Source organism: Typopeltis vanoorti, chromosome 16, assembly GCF_054136105.1.
Source record: "Typopeltis vanoorti isolate ZY-2024b chromosome 16, IOZ_Tvanoo_1.0, whole genome shotgun sequence".
NCBI lineage: Eukaryota > Metazoa > Arthropoda > Arachnida > Uropygi > Thelyphonidae > Typopeltis > Typopeltis vanoorti.
This window is the reverse complement of record NC_143564.1, coordinates 17,369,724-17,389,304: the sequence shown is the minus strand read 5'-3', so window position 1 is coordinate 17,389,304 and position 19,581 is coordinate 17,369,724. Positions and strand designations below refer to the sequence as shown.

General features: G+C 36.5%; 1 protein-coding gene across 1 annotated transcript in view; it reads right to left on the bottom strand.

The window, feature by feature from the left end:
- The window catches only part of LOC150097870 (ATP-binding cassette sub-family C member 1-like), a 626,276-nt gene that overhangs the window by 71,823 nt on the left and 534,872 nt on the right, over positions 1-19,581 (bottom strand). Inside the window, exons 23-24 of the mRNA XM_090406616.1 lie at positions 11,637-11,738; positions 7,920-8,066 (exon numbers count right to left, since the gene is read on the bottom strand). Coding sequence (XP_090262742.1) covers positions 7,920-8,066; positions 11,637-11,738 — 249 coding nt within the window. The remainder of the gene's footprint in view (positions 1-7,919; positions 8,067-11,636; positions 11,739-19,581) is intronic.

Here is a 19,581-nt window from a genome sequence, read left to right as displayed (position 1 = left end):
TGTCCTTGCCCAATCACCTTTATTACCATTTACTACATATCCACTGAGTCTTAACTGTCCCACTCACATCCCAATCTATCCCATTTCCATGTTGATCATCCCCATACATACATTCACTACTACTCCCATCATCCTCTCTTCCAATGTCATGTTTTCCCCCGTTCCTTTTGCATTCCCATTCTCTTTGCATCTCTGACACTAATACTATTTCCATGGCCAAGCACGTCAGTCTCTTCAATACCACTTTCCTGATCTTTCACATCACCTCTTACTTCAGATCTCTTGTTTACATCACACACTGCACTTAAATCCATCAACATTTTCTCCAGTTCACTCACCAAATGTTGTTTAATAACTGTACTGATGATGTCTTATGTTACGTAAGATGAATTATTTATATATTAAAAAGTTAATTACTGTGGCATATATGTGAATTATTAGTTATTCTTCCTTCAAATGCATGTCATACATCCACAAACTGTACTCCTTTCTCTTCAGACAGCTCTGTCAGCATACCATTCATGATTCTGTCTCTCCATCTCAACTATAATTATTGTCATACCTTGGCAACAATTGACAACCTTTTCTGCTGTAATATCTGACATGAATGTTTTTGTATCATGTCGTTTTTTCTTGGGGAGAAAAAAAAAAAGGAAATCTTATTGTTTGTGAAAAATACAATTTCAGATATTTAAGTTGTAATCATATTGCAAAATGTGTTATTCAAATTGTTGACGTATGAGATGTGATGTCAGCAGACCATGTGTATAATGTGACTCCCTGCTGTGAATCTCAGGAGATGAGCATGTACACAAGGTGCAAGACTATTTATAAATATAATAAATATAGTTTAATCTTTTGTCCAAGTGTGAGCAAACAAAGTTTGCACCTGAAAGTATCTTCAGGACTGGGGTATAACATTATACATATCCGCAAGGAGATGTGTTTTGCATTATGGGAGATACTGAGATAGGAGTGATGTTATCTTGCTCCACCTTTGCAACGAGTTGTCTGGTGTTGTACTATGTTAGATCTTGAATGATAGTTCTATCAAGAATAGAACTGCACCATTCAAGATTTAACAAGAACAACAATATCAAGCAAAAGCACACTTGTATTCTTGGAAAAACAGACATAATATGTGAAAATGCAGATGTTAACTTTGCTTAAGAAGGGAATTAAAATATAAAGGAAGAAACTGAATCCTAAATTAAAATGAAATCGAAGAAGGAAATAAGTATTAGATTGTACTATGTTTAAAGTATTGTCTAAAATATATGGAAATATTAAACTTTCAAAAATATCAATATTAAACTATGCCATGTAAAGAAATCGTGTATTGTCGTGCGAACGAAAGTTCAAAGTTGCAGTTTGACCACCAAAGATGACGTAACGAACGATGAGTAGGCATTCGTGGAAGGTGCTCGAATTTCGTGTTCCCCGAAGAGAGCGATCCTCGTTCAGAGAGGAGGCGACAGCAAATAGGAAAGTGTCATAGACAAGCTTGGAGTATGGAAGAGGGCGCTATAGAAGAGTTTAAAAACGAACTCACAGGGCTCGAGACTCTCTCTCTTGGCTACTTCTACATTTCTGGTTTTGGTTCCTGTGGTGTTCCCTGGTCGTGTGCCCCCCCCCCCCCCCATAGGTTACTGGCTCGTAGTTCCGAGACGGGTCAGCATGGCTGATATCAGGTAAGACGGCATAGGGCGGCAACGGGTTTCTGGCTCGTAGTTCCGAGGCGGGTCAGCATGACTGATATCCATATCCAATAAGATGGCATAGCACCAACGTATTTCCAGTTGCTGAGTGGCAGGAATCGAAGAAGTTTAGCAAGAGATGACAGCAGTGTTTCGAGTTTCAGCCATCGGTCTGGTTCTAACCGATGAGAAGGCAGCAAAGGATTCCCCATGAAGGTAAATTATGTTAAAGGCAGCGACACGAAAAGTTCGTAAGCTCAGAAGAAAGAAGGGACAAATTTGGGACGAGCATGTGACTCCACATGGCAGCAGATCACCGTACAGAGGGACAATCCATAACAAAGAACAGACAGAAGGATCGAGAAATCATCTAACAAGGTGGTAACATACAAAATCTTCATTTTATGTATTATCTGTTAGTGATGAATGTGTAAAATGGACAGAGATTAGAAAAGAAGATAGTGAGAATTTAGAGACAGCTTCCTGTGTTATGTTGATTGAATTGGACTGGTAGTCTACGTTCATAGATTGTCTAAACCCAAGTTAATGTGTATGGGCCGTTAGTAGCAGTAATTTGGTTTGATATCGAGAGCCATGTTTGTAATTTAGATGAATCATGAGTGTGTATAAATAACTTGCCTGTTTGATTACCACTGCCTTGCTTTACCTGTATTTTAGTACTGATCTTGATTAGCTTTGAATATACGTGTTAGTCATATTGGACTAGTAGTCTGAAAGCATGAGAGCATGCAGCACTTAGTTGAATGTGAATTGATCTTTGTTAGCAAGTTTTATTTAGAATTTTGAACTAGTGTTTTATGATGAATGTATACTTATTTAACATAGAGATGTAAGATTAGAGTATTTTGATAATTAGAATGTACCTTATTGTTTAGCTAGTGAATTAGAATTTTTATATGACATACCTTTGATGTGTGGAAGCTTACTGTATGTAATTTTGATAATTAATAAACATGTTTTTTCTATGTAAGTCTGAGTCTGTCCGAGCATGAGACTGAAATTACCACTCACGAAAATATCGAACCTATGTTTAGAGGAAAAAGGGGAAACTTAAGCTTGTCAAGGCCATGACTGTATACCGAGAACTCTGAAATTTACTTACCTGCTTAAACTAGATAAAGTATTACTTGATTTCTGAGAAGGTTTCTCTGGATAAGAATTTCTATGCTAGAGCTTTAGCTGGCGCAGCAGAAACAAATAAATTTTGTCAGAGCTCAAAACGGGAAATGGCCCCAGAAGGTCAGTTTAGAGGTTATATCTCAGTAGACACAAAGGAGAACAATAGAGGTGAATTATAAGCAAAAAAAACGACGACATAACAACTTACCCCAGTCCTGAAGATACTTTCAGGTGTAAACTTTGTTTGCTCACACTTGGACAAAGGATTAAACTAAATTTATTATAGTCTAACCAAGTGAAAAATAAACTTTCAACTATTTATAAAAGCTTTCGCTTCTAGAGAGAAACTCTTTTCTTTTGGATCGTAACCATGTAAGGATCAATGCAGGTCATCGGAGTGTCTTGTTTTTCAGCCAGTAAATCTTACATTATCCTTTTTGTATTTGTGTTCTTTTCATCTAATTAGTACTAACAGGGTTCATTTTTACCTATTTATATATATTAATATAAATATGAGATAATAAAAGAGTCTCATGACTCTTAATACTTTTTTTTTTTTTTTTATAGATGCAGAGTAAAGAATCACTAGCAAGATGATCCCAGTCCCACCGAGGACCAGGACCCTAGAAATGGAGATACTGGGATTGGAACAGCCCAGAGTCCTCACAATGATCCTTGAGGAGATAATTGGAGTTGAAAACATCTATTCCTTCACCCCTTATGGTGGAGGAAGATACTTAGTCATAGTAAAAAACATTGTTTCGAGAGATAAACTTCTAGACGGTTTCCCTGTTCAGGGGAAGTATATAATACCCACAATGGTAGGCTCACAAGTGAGAAAACTAAAAGTTGAATGCTTCCCCATGGAATACCTTGAGACCAGAGATGATGTACTTATACAAACTTTTAGTAAATGGGGTAAAGTGAATAATATCAAAAAGAGTGTCTCCAAGGAAGATTCTGCATGGTACTCTGGTGAAGTCATATTCACCATGGACATGCGTCAGCCAATACCTAATCTTGTTAATGTCGGAACATCCCGGGTAATGGTGAACTTCCCCGGAGTATTGAGATAGCGTTTACGATGCGGCTCAACCAAACATCTAGGAAGTGACTTCCCCCCCAAGCCAAGTGCTTCAATTGTGTGAATGTGGCACACCTCTAGCGCCAGTGCCCACATACCTATTGCAAGTGTAATAGCACAGAACATAAAATAACATCATGTCCTCTGCACCCATTTGCAAAATGGGCAGGAGTACCAATAGAACCACTTACTTAGCAGCCTTTTGGAGATGGCAGCGAATTTCTGGAACTTTCTAAGAAAACCAGTGGGGAGAAAATTTTTCAAAAACTGTCTTTGGCAAAATTAAAAAGCTTGCGTCAGCAAAACCATCTACTGAAGCAACTCTTCCCCCTTCAGTCACTTCCACATTACCATCAGCTACGGAAGAAGAACAAATGGCTGTAGTAACAGATGAAGACAACAAGGTCAGCATTCCACCAGCAACCAACCTCTCAACAACACCAGAGAAGAGTTAATGTTTTTGAAGATTCCAAGATCCTCCCTGCAGTAGCTTGCATCCCCCCCCCCCTGCACAGGAAATGCAAATTGAGTTGGGAAAAAACAACTGCCACCTCAAAAAAAAAAAAAAAAAAAAAAAAAAAAAAAAAAAAAAAAGACAAGAAACACTGAAGTCATTCTAAAAAAACTGGAGAAATAAATTTGGAATCTAATATGAGTGGAAATCCCTCTGCAGAGACATTAAAGCATCAACTCTAAAATAAAATAAAAAAAAAATATATATATATATATACTGGTCCCAGTTTAACTGCTACAGTTATAAAACAGCAGAAAACAAAGCCATGAGCATTAAAACCGAAAACAGCCGACATGATTTGAGGTTCTCTTGAGCTCATGCTCAAAGCTGGAAGCCAGTTTGCAGGGTCATGGATATTCTGCCTCCACCCTAGATAGATTCATTAGTCAGCTACATCAAACAACTGAGAATCAAAGACCTAAGCCAGCCATAAAATCTTAAATACCATAATTCCGCAATCTCCCCCTTCTGTGTTGCCTCCCTTAACATCAGAGGGCTCTGTTAACATCCAGCTCTTGTTCCTGCAAGAAACACACTTCTTCCATTACAAAGAGACATGCAGTAACAGAACTAAAAGTGCCTGTCACCTCCATTTGGAGCTTTAGCAAGAGAAACAAAGTCAAGGTACTTATGCTACCCCCGTTCCAGGAGCCTTCCATAACATCCAGAGGGATGCAGAAGGGAGAATACTCACAATCGACTAGAAGCACAAAGGCTGCACCACTAGGTTCATTAACATCTATGTCCCAGTAGAATTAACAAGTCTTCCAGTCGCTTGACACTTACGTCTATAGCACCCATCATGTCATCCCGATAAGGGATTCTAACTGTGCTGGACCCGGCCTGGGATAAAGTAGGGAGAATGCCCAACACTGGCACTGCTGGCTACAGAGAACTGAAAATACACCTAAGAAATCTCCAGCTTACAGATGTCTGGAGAGCTCACAACCCCTACTGTCAGGATTACACATGGACAGGCCAAGGAATCAGCAAAAGGCTCGACTGCTTTTATTTATCACCAGCCCTTGTCTATAGAGTTGATACCATAAGACATGTCGACATCAATGCTAACATCTCAGACCACAAAATGGTTGTGCTCACATATCAACACCTAGAAACAGTAAAAGTTGGTCTGGGCCCCTGGAAGTTACCAACAGACTTCCCATCCCTGTTCTCAGCCAGGCTTCACCAACTGCTCTACCTGAGGCAATGCTGGCTGGGACTGGGACAGGTGAGCACAGCTTAAAATTACCGTCAAAGAAAACATGATCAAATGGGGCTAAGAATCTTCCTTCGAAGATCTTCCTCTGTGAACGTTACAGGGAAAGAAACTGGTTTGTGGCCAGCAAACACCAAAGCTTTCCATGTGAAAACATCATCCACAACACCAATCTTGACATTGATGTGGAGAAAAAGAATTTTCAGATCAGGTTCCACCTGTGCTCGGAAGATAAACAATTGGCCGCATTCTACGACCAGCGCTATGTCAATTTTCAGCAGGAGAGAACCATCACTACCATCACTGAAGGCAAGTGCGCAAACACCATGGCACCTGATATCCTTCTGAGTGTACTACACTCAACTCTATCAAGATAACAGTATACTCCCAGGATTACTCCTGGTGGAATACTGACTCCCTCCCTGCACACATCCAGAAGGCAGGGTAGATCGACCAATAATAACAGCTGAAGTAACATCAGCCTTCAAGTAATACTGAATGAAGAAATTGCCTAGACCAGATGGACTAGGGGCAGTATACTTTATCAGGAGGCCTGGGATTTCCCATCCTTGTGGTATTCTTTAACACCTTCCTTGACACCGGAAATGTTCTGTAAGAATTTGTGGAATGCCATACCATCTTCACCCCCAAAACTAACAGAGATCCAGCCTACATCAAAAACTGGAGACCCATCAGTCTGTCGAACAAGGATTACAAGATCCTTGCCTGTGTTCTGAATGACAGACTGAAGGTAGGATGAGGTACATCGTTAACAACAATAACACCAAACACACAGGTGTATGGTGTTCCTGGCTGATTGATAGAGTTTAATCTCATCTTTGTCAGAGAACTGTTCCATCTGGTTAACATGAAAAAATACTCAATGGCATTGCTGTCCATCAATCTGAACAAAGCGTTTGACCGAGAGTTAGCCAAAAAAACATGAATAAAACCAATAATGAAAAAAAAAATGAATTATTCAAACAATGGATTTAAAATAATTTAAAATCAAGAAAAAAAAAGGAACAAAAAACCTGTTATATATATATATATATATATATATATGCCAAACCAGCAACATGACAGGTGCTAAGTAGTCGATATGGGAGTATTGCAATTTTCATATTGATCAATTAAACATGGTTTTATGGAATAAATAGTAGATCCAATATAACAGGTATTGCATCCTGACTAACAGTTAAAGTTATAAACAATATTATGGCAGAGTAGCATGTTGGTCTGAACTATTGTGGTTCTGTGTTTAGTAAATTTCTGGTGGTGAAGAGACAATTTTTATAATTTGAATAATTGAAGATGCGTTTTATGGCTTTATAAATGTTCTGGATACATGGGAAGTTAAAACAACAAGTAATTTTGATACTGACTTTGAGAAGAAGGTGCATGATGTTTGGCTGAGCGAATACTGTTGTCCGAGTTGTTTGGGATACTGTCGAGAGCAGATCACCTTCAGATGAGTAATTTCTCGATTTCAAAGCCATGACAAATCAGTAATTGTAAGCATTAATGAACTGTGTAAATATGAGAGATTTTTTGATACAACAAAGGTGATAGGAGGCGAAATGCAAATACTTTCTAATGTTAGTAGGTTTGCAGTTAATTTGTATATGTATAATTTCTAACGTACATAATATATTATTATTATTATTCATGACACCTCCAAGGAGTCCAAAGACTCATCGCGGGAGGACACCTATTGTACAACTTCTCCGTCTCCACCACTACACCGAACCTCTACTACCAATCATCTGCACCATCTACTGCCCACCACCACAGCTACTATTTTATGTCTGTAAATTGCGTGTGTTCTGAAGGGCCGATTTGTCTGTATGCGATTTGTCTATATATAACACATAGAGATGAAAATGATAATAATCATCATTTATTAGACACAACTAGTCATGTAAGATGTTATTCATTAGAACAGGTTGGCTGACTCTTTCCTTATAAATTACTACATCTTTCAATTGTATACAGAGCAGTTTTCTGCTTCACAAAAACTGGTTCTACATGAAAAAGGATTCAAGTTCCTCCTATCACAGCTAAAATTTAAATCTACTTCTCATGCCAAGGATAAACAAAAATGCAACACCATACAGTCATGGAGATATGTTTATATAATATGCAATTTTAATTTTATTAAAGATGATTTATAAATTAAGTTATTCATAACAATTATGATCATGTAATATCTTAGATATCATTAAATCATAATATGAATAAAAAGAAAAGAGAAAACCACCATACCTTTTCACCTGGAAATATACAACATGAAATTTCTTTCAAAACTAAATCTAAATGATCTCGATATCTAGTAGAATAATGATTAAAAACAACTTCTCCTTTCTGTGGCCATAATTTATCAGGTCTGTGATCATCAACTTCCCAGGAAGCCTGTGGGAGAAGGAAAAAAGAAGACAAAGTATACTGCATTAATGGAATGCACAGAGCTTTTTCAAGGAATTCTTTATGACATTTCAGTTTTTATTAATTTTAAGCATTTGTTACCATTTGATTTCAAGATAATTCCAAGAAAAATATCAAAACACAGCATGTGTTTTGATATTTTTATTTGCTCATAAGATTTAAGTGTAAAAACTGGGAATACATGCTATTGATGAACAAATCAGACTGTCAGTATATTATGCAATGTGAAGATGACATTGCAAACTGGCAAAACATTTAGCATGTGTACATGTATTGTGTAGTTCAGTGATAGAATAATTCCAGCAGAAAGGGGAAAATATGAGAATGATTCACAATTTCATATTCCGTGACTGTATAAAACCAGTTTTTATAAAAAACCCGTCATCAAAATGAAGCCTTATGGATCTTCTTTTAGTAATTACTTTATTAGAAAAAACTATACTACTGCTGAATGATGTGCCAGCTAACTCAGTTGAAAAAGCTTTAATAAAGTAATTACTAAAAGAAGAGCCATAAGGCTTCATTTTGATGACGTAAAATTACATAGGCAAAGTGTATACTAGATCCAACGTTATTTCAAAGCAGAATGTTTGTAGAAACTATGAAAGTTTTGTAAGTTGACCTGACAGCTTACAAGAATACAATTCTTAGCATTCCCGAATTGACTTAGTTAGCACTACTTAAAAGACATGGGCGCTATCCAAGCATCCGTATATTCCCCTTTTATTAGTGCATTTGATAAAGGTTTCACTGGCCTGACAACTGTTTCGAACTGGTTGGTTCTCTTCAGAGACCAGACAGAAACCTTAGGAGAGCAAAAGCTCTTGTTCAGTACTAAGGAAATCGAAATGTCAGAGAAATATATTTTTCATAAGTGAACTCTCAGTCAGTTGCATACAAGTAATTACTAATGGAAGAGCCACAAGGCTTCATTTTGGCTATGTAAAATTACATAGGCAAACTGGATACGAGATCCAACATTATTCCACAGCTGAATGTTTGTAGAAACTTTGGAAGTTTCATAAGTTGACCTGAGAGCTTACAAGAATACAATCCTCGGAATCATCGAGTTGCCTTAGCTTGCAACTTTAGCAACTTTAACTAACTTTCCTTAGTAATGAATGAGAATTTTTGTTCTTTCTTAAGGTTTCTGCTTGGTCTCTGAAGAGAACCAACCAATTTGAAACAGCTATCATGCCAGTGAAAACTTTATCAAATGCATTAATAAAAGGCGAATATATGGACGCTTGAGCAGCGCCCATGTCTTTTAAGTAGTGCAAGCTAAGGCAACTTGGGGATGCTGAGGATTGTATTCTTGTAAGCTCTCAGGTCAACTTACAAAACTTTCTTAGTTTTTACAAACATTCGGCTTTGAAATAATGTTGGATCTAGTATCCACTTTGTCTATATAATTTTACATCCCTGAAATGAAGCCTTTTGACTCTTCCTTTAGTAATTACTTTTATGCACCGACCAAGAGTTCCCTTACAAAAAATACATTTCTCTGACATTTTGATTTCCTTAGTACTGAATGAGAGTTTTTGCTCTCTTAAAGTTTCTGCCTGGTCTCTGAAGAGGACCAATCAGTTGGAAATAGTTGTCAGGCCAGTGAAACCTTTATCACATGCACTAATGAAAGGCGAATATATGGATGCATGGGCAGTACCCATGTCTCTTAAATAGTGCAAGCTAAGGCAACTCAGGAATGTCTCGCACATTGTATTCTCATAAGCTCTCAAGTCAACTTATGAAATTTTCCTAGTTTTTACCAGCATCTGGCTTTGAGAAAATGTTGGATCTAGTATCCACTTTGCCTATGTAGCTCTATTAAAGGTTTCTTACACCGTGACATAATTCAAATTCAGATCTTTTCTAATGAAAGAATATATTTGTATGTCTGATCCTTGGGATAAGGATTAGTCATACTATTCATCAGATCTGATATTTGATCAGAAATGCAAGAGTCAAAGATAAGATACATTATTAATTAGATCAGCCTAATGCTAAATACAAAATCTGTTAAGCAGTTCAGGAGCTCTAAAAATGTGTTTGATGTAGATAGAATTACAGCTGAAGAAACTAAGCTATGAGGCCAGTATACTATGTTAATTGCATGTGTTCTCCATCTATTCTTGCATGGTGATAAATTCTTAATATTAAGAGAAACCTCCAGGAAGTCAGGAACTCATTAAGCAAGGCCACATACTATCCACACTAACTGTGTGGAAATCAACAGAAGCCTTGAAACATACTCCAAACCTCAACAAGTATGGCTGTATAAATCTACCAAAGATTTGGGAGACAGTCATCCTAAGACCAAATTAATATCTTTTTTTTTTTTTTTTTAAACTTAGATGGCACCTAATTAGGACTTTAGTCTTTGTGTTGCACACTAAAATTACTCATACTAGTCCCGCTGTTATACCGGATTACAGTTGTCTCGCTACTGTAACAAACTTCGTTTGTATGCTCTGAAGATGCTGGATATAATACCAGCGAAATATTAGCATTTAAGTTAATAAATAGTTATTTTGTTATCAATCTGTGTTTGCATCTATACTGTTAACAATGGGAGTGCAATCCAATCCAATCAACACTAAGCTGTTATACCCATTCAAACTACTTGAATTGAACATCCAATGTTGTGTGTGCAAGTAGTTTGAATCACACTCTATGAGACAGAAATCTAGGGGTAAGAGAAAAATCTCTTGTCCCTTCTTGATGGCATTCATACTCAACTTCCATGGATGCTGTCTCATCCTAGATTCCTAGCCAGATCAGTTTCTTCTAGCATAATTCTACTATAAACATGACTTTCTGGAAGGAAATCAAGCAACCTTCACGTCAGACAGGTCCTTCATATGAGTTTTTCTCTATGAAAAACTCTTAGAAATCTGTTACTACTTTGTTGGTAAGAATACTAGAAACATTTTGATGAATATTTTTAGAGAAGCCAAAAGCATATATGGAAGAAAGAGAATGATGCAGAAGAGCAGACTTAAATTAACCACAGTACCTCTAACAAATAATAAATCACAGTTCTGACAGCTCAAAACTGTAAATAAAATAAAATAAAATAAAATAAAATATAATAAAAATCTATAGAATATTTAATTACCTGTTACACATTCTTCAGATTTAGCTATCTAGGAACAGATGTCTCAAATATCAAAGACAAATCGCAAATAGTTTTAGAATGTTTCAAATTAATCAAATATTCAGGTAAATTAAAATATATTATTTTAGACACAGTTATTTACTAAACCATACAGGATGTTGGCAAATGTGTAAAGAGTAGGTAATATATGAAATAATAAAATGGCTATTTTTTTTCGCTGCATTCATCCATCCCCCGAGACCTCAACTCAGATGATCAGAGTCCAAATTGAGAGTACAAATCATAATAAGAACAATAATAGATGTAAGTAAAAGCAAAAAAGCAATTATAAGATATGAAAAAAAAAAAAAAAGCCTTACCAATCTTAAAGGGTAAAAGTATTAAGCCAAATAATATAAAATGTTTATTACTTTACTCACTTCAGTGGGGGTAGTGGTGTATTCTATAAGTCGTTCAACAGAGACAATATTTGTTTCCAATTCTGAACTCATTCTAACCATCCAATTAAGAGTAGCAGTCACCTGTAAGAATGTCAAATACACTGATTTCCATAAACTAAGGACACAATAACTGAAAAACTGCATGATGAATTTTTATGTAATTCAGTGAAAAGCAATATGAGACATGAAAGAAATATCCATAAAAAATGTAAATAAACAGTTTAATTCAGTAACAAATGAGTAGATGAAGGCAATGAACAAAAAAAACAAGAGGTCAAAGTGCTTCAATAAGGAATGTGGTCAGAGTAATAACAATCATTGCTCTTGCCATCTCTCAGAGCAAAAACACATCTAGCATTCCAGACATGCTCAACAGGATTCATGTCAGGACACTTCACTGACCAGTCTGTATATATGATACTCTCTTCTTGGAGATATTGGTCCAAGGGCATTGTTCAATGAGGAAGAACATTATCATCTTGTAAAATAAACTGTCTCCCCTACTGTACTCACATATGAACAAATATAGAAGTCAGGGACATCATCTCTAGAAGTTGCAGCATTCACGGTTCTTCTAGGAAGCACATAGAGGCCGATGCATCCATCTAACAAGATGCCTCTCCAAACCATCACACTTTCTAGACACCATAAGTGTCTGTTTCACAGATATTAGAGGGATAATAATGTATCCCACATTCTCTCATTCTGTATTCCACAATCTGGAAGAAAATAGAGACTCATCTGTAAACAATACCAACTCCCACCAGTTCTGGGTCCAGTTTGACACAGGGAATGGAGATAGGGGCATGCAGACCACCAGTAATACAGATTGGCATATAGACCATCTTCATAAAGCCTTCTGTGCACAGTGGAAGCAGATACCAATGTTCCTGTAGCTAATGCGAGGTCAGATTATAGTTGATTTTGGGTAACACTCCCATTTCTGTGAGAAGATTATCAGTGATATCAGTTACCCACTGTGATTGTAGCCCAGGGCCTTCCTTCACCGTACAAGGTGTGGCAATTTAATTCCCAGAATGCATCTATAAAAAATACCTATGTTTGGAACTATACATTAGCGGCTACTGTCACTTTCAAAGTAGTCACCTTGTACATTTATACACCTGTTTAGATGGTGTTCCCATTTTTGGAAACAGGCCTGGAACTTTTTTCTGGAATACTCTCAAGTTCCTTTATTACATTATGCTAGATATCAGTGATATCAGAAAATCTTCATCCTTTTAGAGCAGTCTTTAATTTCGGAAACAGCCAGAAATCACAGGGAGCTAAGTGAGTGAATAAGCAGGATGACCTAATTTGGTAATAGATTTTTTGGCCAGAAACTCTCTCATGATGAATGCACTACGGTTTGGGGCACTGTCGTGATGGATGATCCACTTGTCAGGCCACAATTTAGACATTTTTCTCTGAACAGCATTCCATAATTTTTTACTGGATTCTGCACCTCTAAATAGCATTGTTGGTTGATTGTTTGTCCCTGTTCAATGAATTCGTAGTGGTATTTATGCTATTTCATAGTAATTATGTTTTTTTGAAGTGCCACATACACACACACACACACATATATATATATATATATATAAATGGTGATCTTAAATTCAATTGGAGGATGATCAAAAATGATACTTGTTAATTTTAGATTTCAAAACCAGCAGATTTTGAAAACTGCGCATGTTTGCGCATACACACACATACAGAATAAATAAAGGAGAAGTTAGGCCAATTCTGATTATTGGCTATCCTAGAAATAACTGCAGAAAACATTTGTCTGAAACTGTGTATGTAATGAATTGGTGAATGGAAGAATCATTTATCAACCTAATTCTTCTTTATTCAAGAAAGTTTTCAGCGGACTAAAGAGGAAGAATTCTTAGGACACCTATGAACAGCTAATTAGAACATTTAAAAAAAGCATGTGAATTCATTCACAACAGCTTGAAGATAACTATACTGATGAAATTAGTAGATAAACTTAGGTTTTGGAAGTTGCACACTTTGAACATCCCTTCATACAGGATTAGAATGAAAGAAATCTAATGAGCTATATAGAAATCATTACAGGTCAGAAAGATTTTTTTTTTTTTTTTGAGTCAGCAATGGGTATGAAGCACTGTTTCCTCATCTTAAGAAGAAGTATGCCTGCATTAGTTGATCTAATACACAAAAGTTGTGTATTAGATCAACTAATACACAACAGTAATACTTCTTTTAATACAACATTAGACGGTATCAAATTAGGACTTTAGATCTCTCGTCCATTACAATCTGAATTATTTCACTTATTCATTGTTGTGTGTAAACTGTAACATGTCATTTGCTCGGAAGATGTTGGTTTGAAATCCAGTGAAATATAAGCCAGATATCTTTTTTTTTTTTAGTTTGTTTGATATGGTAATACTGTTAAACTAATAATTCATGAAGAAGCAAACCTGGTCATGTGACAAGCAAGAAGAGGAATGATTACAGAAGGATAATTTTAATGACTGCAATGGTAGGAAAGCAATCATAATAGAAGAAATAGCTAGTAAGTGATCACTTTGTAAGGACATATTAGAGATAGAAAAGTAGTGACTGATGTCACTGGGACAGATGCAGGAATAGAGGTAGACACAAGTGGTGCTCAGGATATTACAAAATCACAGTGTGAATATGGCCATCAGATTAATGAACAGTTGACACTCATTAGCGAAGGCATTTGACAGGGTGTTACAGGATAAGCTGATATTTAAGTTGCAGCACATGGGTCTGGATGTCAGGTTGGTCAACTGGATTCAGGATTGGCTGTCCGATAGGTATCAGAGAGTTGTGCATGGTGGGGCAGTTTCAAGGAGGCAGAAGATTACAAGTGGGGTCCCACAAGGCTCAGTACTGGGACCTATATTGTTTAACCTTTATATCAATGACATTGTCAGTGGATTGCAGGGGGATATTCAGTTGTTTGCAGATGATGTGAAGCTGGGAAGGGTTATTAGTAATAGTGCAGATGTGGTAGTCCTGCAAGAGGATTTGAATAAGCTAGACAGATGGGCAAAATGAATGGGGGTATCGGTTTAATGCAGCAAAATGTAAGGTCTTGAGATTTGGGACACATCGAAGGGATACTGCATACTCTATTAAATGGAGGAAGTAGGGTATACAAGAGATCTGGGGTTGATGATTGATAGAAACCTGAAATTCAGAGGACATATTGCAAAGGTGGTGAAGGTAACAAAGACGATTGCTGCAATAATGAGAAGGATGCTGACCCGCAGAGATAAAAAAATTATCATTCGGTTGTATAAGACCCTGATCAAACCATACTTAAACTATTGATTTCAGATTTGGTCCCCAGGATTTGAAGGGGATAAATTAACTATGGAAAGGGTACAGAGGCAGATAACAAAGATGGTTTCAGGACTGTACAATGTTAGTTATAAGGATCGGCTAAGGGAATGTGGACTGCAGAGTTTGGTGGATAAGAGAGGTGATATGATTGAAACTTTTAAACTATTGAGAGGTGGTTACAGGGTTGACACTGGGGAGTTCTTTCGCTTGGTTGAACAGCGGGAAGGAGTGATGACAAGGGGCCATCCCCTGGAAGTTACAAAAGGAAGCTGTGAGGAGTGGTTTATTTGCATGGAAGGTGGTTGAACCTTGTAACGCATTTCCTGATAGAGTGGTGAGAGCGAAAACGGTCAAGGAGTTTGAGGAGTGGTGTGATAGACTTTGTGTTTCCTAGGAGGACCTCCTGCGATGAGTTTTTATAGACTTTGTGTTTCCTAGGAAGGACCTCCTACGATGAGTCTTTTGACTCCATGGAGGCCTGGATAATAATAATAATATCAAACACGATCATTACAAAAAATTTTCACAACATACTACTAGTGAAAGTCCTGAGTATAGTCTCACAAGACAGACACGTAAAGAAAATATACTATGGAAACTATCTACTATAACAAACTAATTCTGAGGCCCTAAGACATTGTCTATGGTGAGAGTGTATTATCTTCCAGAGTAATATAAGAAAGTGCAACTGAAATGGCAGTTCTTTAACCAGGTTATTTAATTTAAGTGTCTTAGGTACTGGCAAAGTACAAAGGGAGTAGAAAGCATGCAAAATAATTCTTTCCATAAAGCAGTGTGTCCCAATCTGTGGTCTGCGGACCCCCAGGGGTCCACAAGTAATTCAAAGGGGGTCTGCGGGATAGTTTATTTTCATTAAACTTTATTTTATCATGTTGCCTACACCTGCTGTTCACCTGGCCTAATTGATATGTTCATATTCTTCCGAATATCTCCATTTATAACAGTTTTGCATTGTCATAAATGACACATTTAGTGTTGTAAAATTGTAATTTATTATTTCATTTTATGATATGTAAAATATAAAAAAATTTCCATTTTGGATTTTATGGGGGCCACGGTGAATTAACATTCGCTACAGGGGGTCCGCGACATCAAAAAGGTTGGGAAACACTGCCATAAAGGATGCATCAATACAGATGATGATGCAAATACAAATTAGTCACTATCTCAAAATATTAAAATTAAAAAAATTATTAATATTAGAGTTGGGAACAGCATGGGTTGTGAAGCAGATGTCATGACATGCCTTAATAATTTACTCACTTTCTATAAGCAAGTGATAGTTGAGTTGAATTAAGGAAATGGTCAAAATTGACAGGAGATTATTATTGTTATTATTATGAAGGCTCCTCCAGGGCATAAAGGATTCATTATGGGAGGGTCTCTTTCAGAAAACACAATTAAATATTTTTTAAATATTCTGAGATAGTGACTAGTCTGCCTGAATATCCATAATACCAATTTTTAAAAACATTTCCTAAAGATGCACTGAACATCCACTGGTAGCTCACACCACATACCATAAGAAGAATCGAGACCTCTCTTGCTTTTTAAAAAACACTAAGTTTTTTCCAAACCTCCATTTGCCAAAAGTCATAAAATTTCACTTGTGTCTATAAGTGAGATTTTTAGTTTGATTTCCATACCAACTTATGTTTTGTTCTATCTCCTCTCTTTCAAACTTTGAAGACCACATTCCCTCAATCAGTCCTAATTAATACACACAAGTCCATAGGACAGATACATCTTGAATAAGCTATGCTAGATCTTTTCAACTCTCTTCTCTGAATTCACGTGACTATATCTGAGCACAGTTTTAATATCACTCCCACATGTAGACCTGGCTGACTGAGTGGTTAGCATACCCATTCTGCAGCCAACCACTGCCCTACTTATTGAAGATCTGAACTGGCTTGAAAAGTTCCATGTTCGGTCTCTAGAGCAGGGTTTCTGGACCATGTAAAAAATAAATAAAAATAGAAACAAATTATAAAATTAATAAAAAAAATAGAAAAAAGAATCCTTATTCCACTCATAGTAGCAATGTATTATAGGCTTGTAAACTTTTGTGAGTGGGAATCACATAAAAAAAATGTGAGAGGCTGCAAAATCAATTGCAAATCAATTCTGTATGTGAATAGAGGACAAGAGAAAAAGTAATAAGTTGATATTTTTTTTAAAAAGCTGAAAGATGTAGTCTCTGAATAGTTAATGGAAAAGATGTTCCAAGAGAACAGAGATATATGGAATGAAAGGTGAGTGGGATTAGCAGATTCAGGACTAGCAATTCAACAGTAATGAATGTTGGGTAGCTGATGCTTAAGTCATTCTGAGTTTAGCAGAAATTTTAGCTAAACAGTGCCAGTGGAATCCATAATAAAAGACATCTTTGATGTCAAGGAAGATTGGAGAGTGCTATCATCTACAAAGCTATGGACAGCATTTGAGATAAGCAAGAGAAAGTTGTTTATGTATCAGAAAATGCTCTGAGGAACACCTGCATTAGTAAGAAAATCCAAAGAGATAACACCTTCGCCATTATACAAGATGACCTCAGCAAAAACCATGATTCAATTACAAAGGGTGGAAGGAAAACCTGCATGTATGACCATATCAAATGCCTTCAAACTGTCACATGCAACAGCACAGGCATCTCTAAACCAGTGTGATGATGTATAGTTTGAGATGATTTGCTTTGGTCATTCATATCTTCATGAGCTGGATGAGAAAAATGATGCTAGGATGCATGCATCTTCAAAAGAGAGGTGGATGCACATACATGGGCAGAAATTATCCCAATCAGCCTTTGCAAACATCCAAGAAAGCATGACTGCCATTTGTGCAAGAAGCAAGTTTTCTATATTGAGTTATTGTAGATGAAATATTTATTTTATGTATTGCTCACAGGGAAAACAACTGAGTCAGTTGAAGCTGTGGACATGAAAGTCATCTTCATTGGTGATTTTCATGTCAAAAATTAATGTGCAGCCAATATGTCGGTCTTATCAGGTAAAGGTAAAAAATAACTTCTTCATTCCAACAAGTTAGTGTTCTTTTTGACATTGCAGTTATCTGATGTAATGACTGTTATCCATCTTAGCAATTGGCTGCTAAACTTTAACTCCCCTATCCACCAAGGTTGATTCACAACTTGTGGTAAGTTACCATTAATATACTACGCTGCCTGCAATAATCTCTGTTCAAAATGCATAACCTTGCACATAGAATCAGCTAGCAAGGATGTAAATACTGTAATATACATGTTTTGTTACTATCCAGACCAAATCCAATATCATTATTATATAACAGGGATGGCCACAACGTGGCTCGCAGGCCATGCATCACACAGCTCTTCACTCTACCAGGAAAAAATAAACAAAAAGAGAAGAGAAGACAACAACAAAGAGGGGCAAAATAAAGAAAAGATGAGAGAGAGAGAGAGAGAAAAACAGGGTTAATAAAAATTACTGCAATAAAAAAGTTTAATTCAAAACACATTAAATGAAGTTTACTTTGAACAATTAGAATGATTTTAAAGTCAAAACACAATAATTTTAGTTATTTACTAGTAGAGGACTTCCTTGTATCCATTTTCTTAGTATACTCCTTAAAATTAGGTGTGTAATTAGTCAAAGCAGTTCTTACAAGCTCGTTCAAATATTCATCATTTAAAACAGATCTATATTTAGATTTAATAAATTGTAACTAACATGTTGTGGCGGCAGGCATAGCTTCTGCATCCCCACCACCCACTTCGTCATGTGCACACTCACTTACTCCCGTACCACTGCATCGATCAAAGGTTGCGGCTCTTCTAAATCTTACCAGAATTATTTTGGCTCCAAAAGGACACATAACTGGCCACCCCTGTTATATAAATTAAACAACAATGGTCCAAAAAAGACCAGAGCTCCACCCAAGGTTCATGGTGCTTCTCTAAGAGTTGGAAAATCTAAACATTATTCTCTGACCTGTCAGTCAGCTACTCTCTTATCATGTTATGCCACAAGTCTATTTTTTTTTTATTATCATTATTATTACTACTACATAACCATCTCCATGTGATTAAGCAGATCCCCAATTTGAATGCGTTCAAATTGGTCACCCACTTATCCATGTCATCAGCTTTATGCTCATCCCCCATTTTGTCCAACTTACAAAAAATAGGATTATATGCAATATTTTGTTAAACAGATTTCCCAAGATCATGAATATAATGGGGTAGCCATTATATTCGTGGTCTTTGGAATTTCATTTCAATTCATTTCCCTTATCCAACTGGGCTGTCACTTTATTGTAAAAAATTTGCTACTTTAGTCCTAGAACACTGCCAAATGAGTGGAGAGAGAATTAAACAGTCTGGTTAAGGGTACTGTCATTTTGCTTGCACTTTCCTCTAACACACAGACTGACATCACATCCAAGGCTGTATTCACATTGGAAATTCATGATTTCCTATATAAATATCTCCAGCTTATCAATCTCTATTCTCATTTCAATCCTCATCACATTGGTCATTGCATTATGTCTACTTGGATGATACACTTGTAATGTAATA